Source organism: Geotrypetes seraphini, chromosome 5 (genome assembly GCF_902459505.1).
Source record: "Geotrypetes seraphini chromosome 5, aGeoSer1.1, whole genome shotgun sequence".
In the NCBI taxonomy this organism is placed as follows: Eukaryota; Metazoa; Chordata; class Amphibia; order Gymnophiona; family Dermophiidae; genus Geotrypetes; species Geotrypetes seraphini.
Window position 1 is genome coordinate 105452428 of NC_047088.1, and position 13025 is coordinate 105465452.

Below are 13025 nucleotides of genomic sequence, written 5' to 3' on the forward strand. Positions count from 1 at the left end.
CACCAACCATCCTTAACAGAAATTCATACATCTAACGGAACATGGTCCAGATCCATCTGGTCAGACCACTACACCTACACTTTCAACATCAACTGGACCAAAAACAACAAAAAAAACTAAACAAAAACTCAATAAAGTAACATACACCTCACGCAAACACATCGAACCCTCCATATTCTGGTCTAAAATAGATGAAACTATTCTAGAAAACAACCCCGAGGACTTCAACTTACATTGGGAAAGACTTTGCTCCAACACCCTTGATGATTTATCCCCACTGCAAACCAAATCCAGACCCAGCAGGAGATCAGATAAATGGTTCAACTCTGAATTGCTACAACTCAAAAGACAATGTAGACGACTAGAGAGAAAATGGAGAAAATCAAACTCGGATCATACAAAATCCGCCTGGAAAAAAATCAACAAACAATACAAATCACAATTAAAGGTCAAGAGAAAAGCACACTACACCAACCTAATAGGCACTGAAACCCAAGACACCAAAAAACTATTCCAAATTCTAAAAACCCTAACCGACACAAAACCCTACCTGACCACTAACAATACTACCCCCCCTCAGCCACTCTATTAGCAGAACACTTCCAAAATAAAATTACCAATGCAAGAGCTACCCTCAATGACACCTCTACCCATCCTAACGATTTCACAATTCTCCCCATAGATAGACATTCTACTGCAGCAGATAGAATATGGTCTCAATTCCCCAACATATAATGGCCCGAATTCAACAAATACTACAAAAAATACAGCCATGCAACCTGTGACCTCAACAACTGTCCACCATATCTCCTAAAAACATCCAGTACAAAATTCCGCGCTCTTCTTCTAAACTGGATACAAATCTCGCTAATAAACGGCCACTACCCTACCAACCTCAGCGAAATCATCATCACCCCGATCCTCAAAGACCCCAAAGGACCGATAGACCAAACAGCCAACTACAGCCCATTGCCTCTATTCTACTCTACATCAAAATAATAGAAGGACTAGTGGCCAAATTCCTCTCCAATTACCTAGAAAACCATAACATACTCCATCCCACACAATCCGGCTTCAGAAACAACTTCAGCACGGAAACACTACTAGGATCTCTCTTGGACACAGCCAGACAACATCTCAGCACAGGAAAAAAAATGATGCTCATACAACTAGACCTTACCGCTGCATTCGACTTGGTGGACCATAACATTCTACTACAAATCCTGGATAAAATAGGTATCACAGATAAAGTATACACATGGTTTGAAGGATTCCTTAAATCAAGAACCTATAGAGTAAAATCAGACAAACAAAAATCTGAACCTTGGTCAAACCCCTGCGGAGTTCCCCAAGGATCCCCTCTATCCCCGACTCTCTTCAATCTCTATACAGCCTCCCTCAGCTTTCACCTGGACAAACAAGGCATAACCTCCTACAGCTATGCCGATGACATTACCATTCTCATACCCTTCGATCAACCTGAACTCTCCATGACGAACATAATATACCAAACACTAAAATCAATAGCAACCTGGATGAAAGATCACAAACTGAAATTGAACCCAGATAAAACGAAATCCATCCTCCTAGAAAACAACAAAATACCAACCATAACCAACATTGAAATCAACGCAATCAACTACCCCATACAAATCACCCTAAAACTGCTAGGAATAACTATTGACAGATGCTGCACCATGCAACCGCAAATCAATAAAACAATACAAAAGTCATTCTTAGTCATGAGAAACTTAAGACAAGTTCAAAAATTATTCGAGAAAACTCAATTCCAGCTCATAGTTCAGTCCTTAATACTAGGCCTACTTGACTACTGTAATATCCTCTACCTCCCATGCCCTACAACCATAACAAAACAACTACAAACTATCCAAAACACAGCACTAAGACTCATCTACTCATTAAAGAAACATGATCACATTACAGAAGAATATCTCCAATCGCACTGGCTTCCGATCCCAGCAAGAATACAATTTAAATTCTACTGCCTACTATTTAAGACTTTATACGGAGACAGTCCAAACTACCTGAATAACTGCCTCATCCACAATACCGCAACCAGACATAGGAAAACTCACACCCCATTCTCATACCCCCCAATTAAGGAGGTCAAACAGAAAAAACTATATGATGGCCTCTTGGCCACTCAAGCAGCCAAACTAGACAACCAAATCACCAATCTACTGATGGCATCCCTCGACTACAAGACTTTTAGAAAAGAAATAAAGACCATACTCTTCAAGAAAACTCTGAAAAAAGAAATAATACCGCAAGTCTCAAACTCCATCTCTCACTAAAGCCAACTACCCCAAACAAATAACCTTACCCATTTCTCACTCTTTGAAAATGACCAATTTTTTTTTTTTTTGTAAGTTCTTGTTGTAATACATCTTGGATAATTCCTTTGTAATCCGCCTTGAACTGCAAGGTAATGGCGGAATAGAAATCCCTAATGTAATGTAATGTAATCCTGTTGTAAAAAGATTTCTTAAAGGGTTTCTTAGATTACACCCATTATTGAAACCTCCTACACCTGCATGGGATTTGAATGTAGTCCTCTCAGCACTCATGCATTGCCCATTTGAACGTTTACATACTTTAGAAATGAAGTTTCTGACATGGAAGACTTTATTCCTGATTGCTATCACATCTCCATGGAGAATTGGGGAACTCCATGCTCTGGTCTATTATTCTCCTTATACGCAGATCATTAATGGCAAGGTTCTTTTGTGCACCCATCCAAAATTCATTCCTAAGGTGGTGTCGCAATACCATATTAATCAGACAATTATTCTTCCAATTTTCTGCCCATCTCCTCATTCTACAACTCAGGACAGCCTTCTTCACTTTTTGGACTGTAAGAGGGCACTGGAGATCTATCTCAGCCGAACTAAGTTTCCTTTTCGACCTCCTCAGCTTTTCTTGTCTTACAAGACACAACCATCTAAACTACCTGTATCAAAGCGCACTATGTCTATGTGGATTGTGCAGTGTATAAAGTTTTGTTACGAATTAAACAGTGCAGATGCTTCTGCACCTCATGTTACAGCTCATAAATTACGTTCTATGGCGACCATGACAGCTCATCTCCAGAAGGCAACTTTACAGGAGATCTGTATAGCAGCAATCTGGTTGTCTCTTCATATGTTTTCCAAGCATTACTGCCTTGACCAAGCATCCAGGACGGATTCCAATTTTTGTTCTGCAGTACTTCAATCAATGCTGTAATATGACAACTCTTCTCCTCCAGCAAGTAACAGTTATTTGAATTACTTAAAGTTGTTTGGTTATAACTGTTATCTCTTTAAAGCTAGGGAGTCATCAGAGGTGTGGCTAGAAGGATCTCTGTCCATGGAGAAATGTAAGTTTCCTTACCTGTAACTGTGGTTCTCCGTGGACAGATTCTAGCCACACCTACCCTCCCTGGTTGTCGCATGCTTTATACGCAACTTTGTTGGGGGGGGTGATGAGGGCACATTACTGTACTACAATGGCGGGAACGGGCTACACATGCGCAGAAAGCTTTCTGCAGCTTTCTAAGCTGGCCACTCCAGGTCAGTGCAATCAACTGTGACATCATCAGAGGTGTGGCTAGAAGATCATCTGTCCACGGAGAACCACAGTTACAGGTAAGAAAGCTTACATTTATTACTCATATTCCTTCACTTCCCTATTGTTATTATTTCCAGGTTGCACAGTATGTGGCAGAAAGACTCATGGCAGACAATGCATGTCAGGCTCAGACCTTCTTCTTAGCTCTTCAACATCCAAAACTTGCCCTCAATACTCTCAAGGTAATGCTGTCACCTTATGCTCTTACTCTCTCCTTCCATCCATTCACATTCATTATAGCTTTTTAATTCTATTGTTTTTTATCTTTTTTTTTCCTCTTACATTTTGGTCTCCCTTCCAGCTTTGTGACTTTGCTTTATCAGTCATTCTCTGTGTTCCACTCTGTGTTCTCTGTGTCTTTGTATTTGTTTCTCCTGTTTTCCTTCTTCTCTCTCTCACTCATGTCACTTTTTTTCTCTCTTTATGTATTCTTTTCTGTCATCACTTGAGTAAAATGATGTGGTAGTTGTGTTAGTCCACTTTTAAAGGCAATATATAGAAACAAGACACAAAAAGGAAAATGTTTGATACCTTTTTTATTTGACTAATTTAATACATTTTTGTTTAGCTGTCAAAGAGTAACCCTTCTTGAAATCAGAAATAAGCAAATGTTGACAAATATCTGCATTTCCAGTGCAATAGGGATAGTATGCTGAACCATAGCATTATCCATCTGTGCTCATGAGCATACTGCAGAAGATTTCATGGTTTTTCAACTCTTCCTTCTCCACAGTGCCTGCTGCCCCCTTCAGTTCTTCCTTTTGCAGGTGAGCAAGAAGGTATCTGTCTGATCTCCAATTATTTCTTTATTGTTTTGTGGTTCCTTTTTTGGTTTTTGGTCTGTTCGCGGGTTTTTATGTGGATTCAAGAGAATGTTTTGCCTCCTTGGAGAGGAACAGACATTTTAGTCTGCAGCTGGCAGGTGTATCCTTCAGGGGCCTGTACAGCCAGCCTGCTGAAAATTTATGGAGGGATTCTGAGCCCTCAGCACTTGCTCGCTTCCTTGACTTGGTCAGGAGTTTGAGCGCAGACTGTTAGGCATCAATAGCATCCTTTGAGGCACTCATGGTGCCAGCTGTAGCTTTGCCTCTCCCTTCCTTTTCTGAAGTCCAGGAGGGTGGAGGATCAGTCCGACTTGCAGCTCAAAGTTCTTGGCGTGGCAACTGACTGGCAGGTTGAGGCAGAGAACCCTTACAGATCCAGCTGCTCTTTAAAAAAACAGAAGCAGGTTGCAGCACCATTTCCTCAGCACATGGTCTGTGAGTACAGGCTGTGACAGCTTAAGGGGAAAATGGGGGGGGGGGGGAGGGTGTCATGAAAACTGTGGTTTAACTATTTCTACAGTTAGGTCTTTGGTCCCCCGCCTCTAAAATCCTTTTTTTTTTTTTTTTTTTTAATTTTTTTGGCACCAAAATGTTACCAAGGTGGCCATCTTGGACTTCCCAATTTTTTTCTAAATTCTCAAACTTCTTAAAAATACCTTATTTTGCCTCAAAACTGATAGGGATGTTCTCAAACCCTAATACCCCTATATCATGTCGTATTTGCACTGGATGGGTGGCTGAGGAGCACTCTTGTGCCACGCAGCATGGTATAGAGAAACAGGAGCTTCAGGCTTAGCCCCTCCACAGACCTCTAGGGCTGAAGAAAGGCAGATGGTCCTATCAATGGGAATGAGCCCCGGGACAGCATCCTGTGCATCGTAAGGGTGTAGATGCTTTGCAGCCCAAGAAAAAACATTTGCTCCACCCTAAGAGACAAGGAGAGTTGCCCTTTCAAGTCTTTACCCCAGAGTTCATTAATCTCTGGCAGGCTTATGCAGTCAGGTCCACTGGTGAATGGCCAGCATGCAGGCCACTCTGGATACTCAGAGTACATTTTCCTTGAGAGCGGAGGCTGATGGTCCATCGGCCAGAGTCTTGGAAGACAAAGGCTCAGATTTAATCTCTTTATTATTCCAAAGTGATGCTACCCCCGGGGAGAAAAGAAACCTCCTATTTATGTTCCCTTCCGTAAAGGGTTGTAAAAGTAAGAGATATCTTGGGCATTGTCTTTCTTATCAGGCTGCTTTTTATGACAAAGATTTTCATCCATTATTGATCAGATCCATATCCTATAAACACTATAGAAAACTTTTGAAGACTTTTCTTTTCTCCAAATTCCTGACTAGCTAAATTCCTTTGCATCTCATTAATATTGTATTTTCCCATAGCATAATCTTTTGTTAACCACATTGAACTAATGGCTATGCAGTCTAGAAATTCGCTATTATGTTATTAAGACCAGGGGGCAAGCTTAGCCATAGATCAGGGAGAGTGTCCCTCTGTTCACTGACTTTTTAAAGTCTTCTGCATTGCTGGAGTCCCTTCAAGAACTAAAGATAGATCCTCTGCAAACCATGTCCTCCCAGTGTTACTAAACTAAACCTTAGGTTTGTATACTGCATCCTCTCCACAGTCGTAGAGCTCGGCACGGTTTACAAGAGTTGGGAGAGAAAGGAACTCCAATGAAGATTAAAGGATAAAGTGAGAAGAATATTAGGAGAGCTTAGAATGCCAGAGAAGGAGTAAGTATTACATGTTTGAGAATAGCCAGATTTTCAGATGTTTGCGGAAGAGTTGGAGAGAGCTCAGGTTCCGAAGAGGGGAGGTAAGGTTGTTCCAGAGCTCAGTGATTCTGAAGGGGAGAGAGGTCCCTAGTTTTCCTGCACGGGAAATGCCTTTTAATGAAGGGAAGGATAGTTTTCGTTTGTGGGTGGGTCTGGTGGTATTAGGATTTGAGGAGTTCCAAGAAAGTGGATAAAGGGAGGGAGGATGCCGTGAAGGATTTTGAAAGTTAGACAGGCACATTTAAAGTGGACCCTGGCGTTTATCGGAAGCCAGTGAAGCTTGGACAGGAGCGGTGAGACATGGTCAAATTTACTTTTTGCGAAGATAAGCTTAGCCGCGGCATTCTGAATCCGCTGAAGTCTATGAAGGTTTTTCTTGGTAAGGCTTAGGTAGATTGAGTTGGCAATAGTCCAATCTGGAAAGGATGATGGATTGGACAAGGACGGTAAAGTGTTTTTGATAGAAACAGGATCTTACTTTCCTCAGCATGTGAAGGCTGAAAAAGCATTTTTTTGCCAAGGAATTGAGGTAGTCGTTGAAGGACAAAGTAGAATCAATGATGATGCCCAAGACATTGCTTGAGAACTCAAGCTGCAGAGTGGAGCCAGAGGACAGTGGGATGGAGGTGGGTAGTTGATCTAGTTTTGGGCCGAGCCAAAGTAGTTTAGTTTTGGACTCGTTCAGTTTCATTTGCACAGTATGAGCCCAGGATTGGAGGTTCGTTATACAGGAGGATATGTTCTCTGAGAAGTTGGTAAGGTTTGGGTCGGTTTTGAGGAGGATGAGGATGTCATCAGCATAAGTGTAAATCGTTTCTAGGGGGGATAGATGGAGGAGTTTTAGGGAGTCCATATAGATGTTGAAAAGAATGGGAGATAGAGGTGAGCTTTGTGGGACTCCACATATTGGTTTCCAGGGGCAGATGAGGTGCCATTCATGTTGACAGTGTAAGAACGAGAACGTAGGAATTTTGAGAACCAGTCTAGGACTGTGGAGTTAATGCCTATCTCAGAGAGTTGGTAGACTAAGATATCATGATGAACAACGTCAAAAGCAGCAGAAAAGTCGAATTGTAGGAGGATGGCGAACTTGTTTTGAGAGTGAAGTAGTTGAACCTTTGAGATTAAGGAGGTCAGTAGGGATTTGGTGCTGAAGTTTGGGCGAAAGCCATATTGGTAAAGTAGGAGAATAGAGAATCTCTCTAAATATGATGAGAGTTGGGTAGATATAATGGACTCTAGCATCTTGGTTAGGAAAGGGATATTTGCTATTGGGCGATAGCTGGATGGTGTGGAAGGGTCTAGGTCAGATTTTTTCAGTAGTGGGGTTAGGGCAATGTGTCCCATTTCTGGGGAGAAAAGGCCCGAGTATAGGGTGGAGTTTATGAGTTCGGTAATAGATGTGATGGCCTGTGCGGGAATTTTCTCGTATAGATAGGAGGGGAATGGGGTCTAAGGAGCAGTTGCAGGATTTCAGTTTGAGGCAGAGTTTGAGGACCAGGGATTTGGATACATGCTTAAAGGTGGTCCAGAATCTGTCGACTGGGGTGGGGTTGGAGACCGTTAGGGTAGAATTGGAGTTGGAGAGCACCAGAGAGTTGTAGGAGACTGTAGGTAGGAAGGAGCATCTCAAGGTAGTGATCTTTTCGTTGAAGAATCTTGCCAGAACATCGGCTGAGGGGGAGGAGGGGACCAAGGTGGAGCCTTTTTTGGAAGTTAAGGAATGCCAGATGTTGAATAGAGTACTACTGGTTGTTGGATCTGGAGATTTTGTCTCCGTAGAAGTTCTGTCTTGCTTTTTTTAGTACTGTATTGTAAGACATGATATTGACTCTCCAGGACTGTCTGTCTATAGGGGATTTTGATTTTTTCCATTTGCGCTCCAGGGCTCGACATTTCTGCTTTAGTTCTCTGTGATAAGGGAGGTACCAAGGGGCCTTACGGGAGTAGGAGATGGTTTTAGTGGAAAGAGAGGCGAGGGAGTGATAAGTGGACTCGGAGAGTGCGACCCAGTTATGCCAGTTGGTTTCTGAATCTGCAAGCTTAGGAATGGAGGAGAACAGGTTGAGAAATTTAGTCCAGAACAGATCATTCGGAATTTTTTTGCGGAAGGTAATGGAATTGGAAGTGCGGGATGGAGCCCCAAATGGTGACATGAAAATGGGGAGACAGAAGGCCCCTAAGAGGTGATCAGACCAGGGTACATGTTCCCAGCGAGTATCACCGGCTGAAGTTTTGTGGGCGGTAAGATCGAGGAAACTAATGAGGGCTAGTGTGTGGGTTGGGGATGGTGCAGGGGGGGGAAGCCAAGGGAGGTGAGGAAGCTGATAAATTTGGTTGTGTCCTTGCTGGTGAGGTGGTCTAGGTGGAGATTGATGTCCCCAATAATCAGTAATCTTTGAAATTTGAGGAAGGCATATGTTATAGTCTCAAGGACGAGTTTGGAGGATTTGTTCCAAGGGGTAGGTGGGCGATATAGAAGCAGGATACCCAGTGGATGAGGGTGGAGTTCGTCGTTGACAGAGGCTAGCATATATTCAAGTGAGGTGTGATTACCCTTTTCGAGGAGCTGGACATCAAAGAATGATTTGTAGAGAAATGCCAGGCCACCTCCTTTACGGTTAGTTCTGGGAGAGAAGAGGCCTTGGTAGCCGTGGGAGCAGAGTTCGTTTTGTGTAAATAGGTCATCTTTTGTAATCCATGATTCCGTGATGCATAGGAATCCAGGGTCAGAATCCTCGAGTATATCCTTCAGAATTTGGATCTTGTTGCATGCGGATCTGGCGTTGCAATAAAGTGTTGGGACTGGGGTGAGAGAGTCGAAGGCGAGGTTTGGGAGATTAGCGGGGGGAACAGGCTTTAGAGAGGCGAGGTTGGTTCTTCGAGGGTTTTTTTTGGAGGGATGGTTTCTGGTGCTTATCAGCATGGGGATTCTGAGGCCAGGGCAGATATTACTGACACTTGCGGAATTGAGGAGGTTGGGAGAGGGAGGTATTAAGCAGAGGGTGGTGTTGAGAGAAGAGCCGAGTAGAAGGAGAAAGAGCCACGAGGGTGGCTTCATGGTGAGAATTGGGGAGCCTTTGGGGGTGGGGAGGCAGGACCTGTTTGAATACGCGTGTAAGTAGATTCGGAATGGAAGAAAGGTTCGGTGTGGACACAGGGGAGAACTAGGGACTTGTTTAATCTATGAGAGATGGTTAATAGGAGGGCTTGGTTGGAGGAAGAGCTAGGTAGCAGAGCCCGATCCTTAGCGGTGTTTTGTGCGGGGGCCTGGGCTGGGCGTCTAATCAGGGTGAAATTTAGGAATATGCCCAGCTGATATCCGGTCCTCACCTGAGGGAGTGAGGCAGGGAGGATCTAGGCAACTAAGAAGGGAGAAGACTTAGACAAACTTAGCAAAACCAAAGTGGAACTTAGCATATAGGTAGGAGAAAACTTAACAATGAACGCACTTAGCAACTGGATAGTATCGAGTGAGAACTATGAACAAGGTCAGGCATAGCATGAGGCCCCCTTAAGGTAAATCAAAAACAATCCTTCAAGCTTAAGAGGTGTGAGGTGGAGGAAGGAGAGAACAGGATGGAGGAGAGCTTCCTCCTTCCTCTGCCTTGAGGAGTCGCTGAGGGGAGAGCTTTTGACGGCCCTCAATGGGCTGAGGAGGAATCCAGGAAACCAGTACTGAAACGGGCAGAGACGCCCAAAAATCCTGCATAGGCAGCAAGCTTTTTCAGTGGTCCCCAGAGGCTGGAGGGAGCAGGGCTCTGAGAGAGCATATACAGAGCCGATCCCTTCTGCTAGAGCGGCAATGGGCACAGGAAGGAGAGACAAGATGGATGAAAGATTCCTCCTTCCTCTGCCTGGAAATGTCGCTGGGGGAGAAACTTTCGGCAGCCCTCAAAGGGCTGAAGATGAATCAGACGGTGGGGAGGAATCCGAAAGCAAAGCGGGCAGAGTCAGCCCAAACAGTCCTGTACAGGCAGGAAGCTTCTTTTTTATTTTTTCGGCAGTCCCCAGAGGCTGGAGGGAGCAGGGCTCTGAGAGAGCAGATACAGAGCCGATCTCTCCTGCTAGAGTGGCGTCGGGCGTCGTTTCGCTTATCTACACTTGAAGTTTCCTCTTACTAGTAAATAAAGGTGACTGGAGGTTTGAAAATTATATTTCACAGAACCGTATTTGACTACACATTTACAGTAGAACCTCAGTTATCCAGAACCCATGGAGATTGGTGGAGGCCAGATAACTGTTTTTCTAGTTGCCTGACAGTTACTGTACAGTACTGTACAAGGAGCCAGATCTCAATTTCCTCCCTTCTTCCCTGAAACAGCAGCTGACCTGAGCTACAAACCCCCCCTCCCTCCAGTTCTGAAGCAGGTAGCGATCCTGAGCTGCGAACCCCTACCTCCCTTTCTCTCTTCCTTACCCAAATTGGCAGCTGGTCAGCAGGAGGCAGTGCTTAAAATAGGCTGCTCGTAGCCAGCCCCAGCAGGAACTCAGTGTTCTCTTCTGAGTGGAGCCGGGCTCAACCCAAGTCTTTTCCTTGGCACCCAGACATCAGGATGATCCTAGTCACATAGCCCTGAGAACCCCGAAGGCTCCCTTCAGGTGGCTAAAACCATGCCTAAACTGTATCACATAGGACAGGAATTCCAGCCAATGTTTGCTATGCCAAAGGTGGATTCCCTAGTAGCTGCTTCCCGATTTAGTGAGGGAGGCATGGTCTTAAAGAATCTGCAGGACTGCAAAGTAGATATGGTCCTTAGGAGGCAGTTTGAGACTCTAATCTTAGGAAATAAGGCTGCAGCCGCAGCCTCCTTCGTGGCATGTGTCTGTCATTCCAGGATATGAAATCAGAGCCTGACAGAGTCTGAGCCCCTGCCACAGCTTGTGTTAGCTGGAATAGATTACATAGCAGATGCACTCCATGATAATCAGAGTCATGATAAAAGTCTCAGCATTTTCAATCTCCACCCATCATATGCTTTGGATCAGACAGCACTGACTAGTCTCCCGTTCAGGGGGATGCATGATGTTTCACAAGGGCCTAGATGATCTCATAGCCAGTGTACAAGAATGACTCGCCTTTTTGAAACCATTACAATAGCAGCTGGTCGGATTTTACCACAAACATTAGAGAATCTTCTCCTAATCTTTCGTTTTAAGATAATCCAAGAATTGTAAGACCTTTGAAATCAGTGATAAAATATTTTGACACCCACCAGACAAAACTTAACAAAAACCTGGATTTTCTATCACATTGCAAACCATAAAATTATACTGCTTTGACACCCTTTGTCCATCTCTCCCCTTGTTTCTCACCTTACCCACTCCTTCCCTCTTCCTGTGAGATTGCTATTGGAATGCTTGTATATATCACTTATATAAAGGGTTCTAGAAAAAGGAGCTAAATCACAAAATATATATATGCAATACCACTTATTTCAAACAGTACACATTAGTGTTCCTAGCCCTTAAAAATTTTTTAGTCTTTCATTCGGGCTTATTTTTCAGTCTTTCATTCGGGCTTATTTTTGGGGCCTCAGAATCGGAGCCAACGCACAGCCATTACATCACAGACTGAGATGATCCGCGTAGTGTTACCACTCCTGCTCCAATCATTGGCCCACTAAATTGTTTTTTTGTGTTTTTTCAAAGCTTATTAATCAAACCTTTCATCTAACTTCTGTGAATAAATAATTACTTCAGAGCCACTTAATATTCTTCAGCACTATACCCAAAATAATGTGCACTTGTTTCTATTATTTGAAAAAATAGACCAAAAACTTATCTTATTACTGGCAATCTTCACTGACGGAGCTTCTCTAAACATTTAATGCCAGTCGGCCAATGCCTGTCTGCCAACGCGGCCAGCGTTTCGTGGGAACTGTCTAATCCGCTGCATCAGGGCCACCAAAGCATTGCCAAACAAAGGCTCACTGTTCACCAATGTCCATTTCTTCATCCTGAGGCATGGCCTCAGCTTCCTGGCCAGGAGCTACAATCTCCACTTCCATGGGTTCCAGGCTATTTAGTTGATCTGGGCTGGCTGGCTGCTGAACACTGGAGAGAGGACCTTTGCCCTTCTTTATCCTCTCATAAGCCCGAATGAAAATAAGCCCGAATGAAAGACTGAAAAATAAGCCCGAATGAAAGACTAAAAAATTTTTAAGGGCTAGGAACACTAATGTGTACTGTTTGAAATAAGTGGTATTACATATATATATTTTGTGATTTAGCTATTTATACTGCTGGGTTGAGTGGTCTAGAAAAAGGAGGACAGATTAAGACATCTGGGTTTTACTTCCACTGAAATCAATGGAAATAATGAGGACAGAGACATTTGGGTTTTACTTCCATTGAAAGCAATGGAAGTAAAACCTGGATGTTTCAATCCGTCTTCTTTTTTTCTGGAGCCATATGGTAACTCTACTTATATATGCAGATATTTGCTTATTTCTGATATGGATATGAGGAAGGGTTACCTTTGAAGGCTAATCAAAAATATATTTAGTCCAATAAAAAAGGTATCACCTTTTTTCCATTATGTTTTGTTTTATTTCTGTATATTACCTCATCACTAAACTAACTTATTCAGAGTTGAATTTATATATTTTGAACTAGTATCTTAATCTTTTCTTTTCCCCCACCTTTGTCAGGTTCTTTATTCCTGTTGCCATGTCCACTTAGAACTCTGTGGACTCCTGGAAAGGGATCCTCAGGTGATAAGTTCCATGGTGCTGCTCCTACAAGGCAAGGTAAGCATGAGAAGAAAAATCCCTAACACCTGACC

General features: G+C 43.3%; 1 protein-coding gene across 6 annotated transcripts in view; it reads left to right on the forward strand.

Annotated features, from left to right (window-relative positions):
- The window catches only part of STK36 (serine/threonine kinase 36), a 393543-nt gene that overhangs the window by 234106 nt on the left and 146412 nt on the right, over window positions 1–13025 (forward strand). For all 6 annotated transcript variants that reach the window (XM_033944781.1, XM_033944780.1, XM_033944785.1 and 3 more), the window contains 2 exons: window positions 3708–3812; window positions 12892–12990. In XM_033944781.1, coding sequence (XP_033800672.1) covers window positions 3708–3812; window positions 12892–12990 — 204 coding nt within the window. The remainder of the gene's footprint in view (window positions 1–3707; window positions 3813–12891; window positions 12991–13025) is intronic.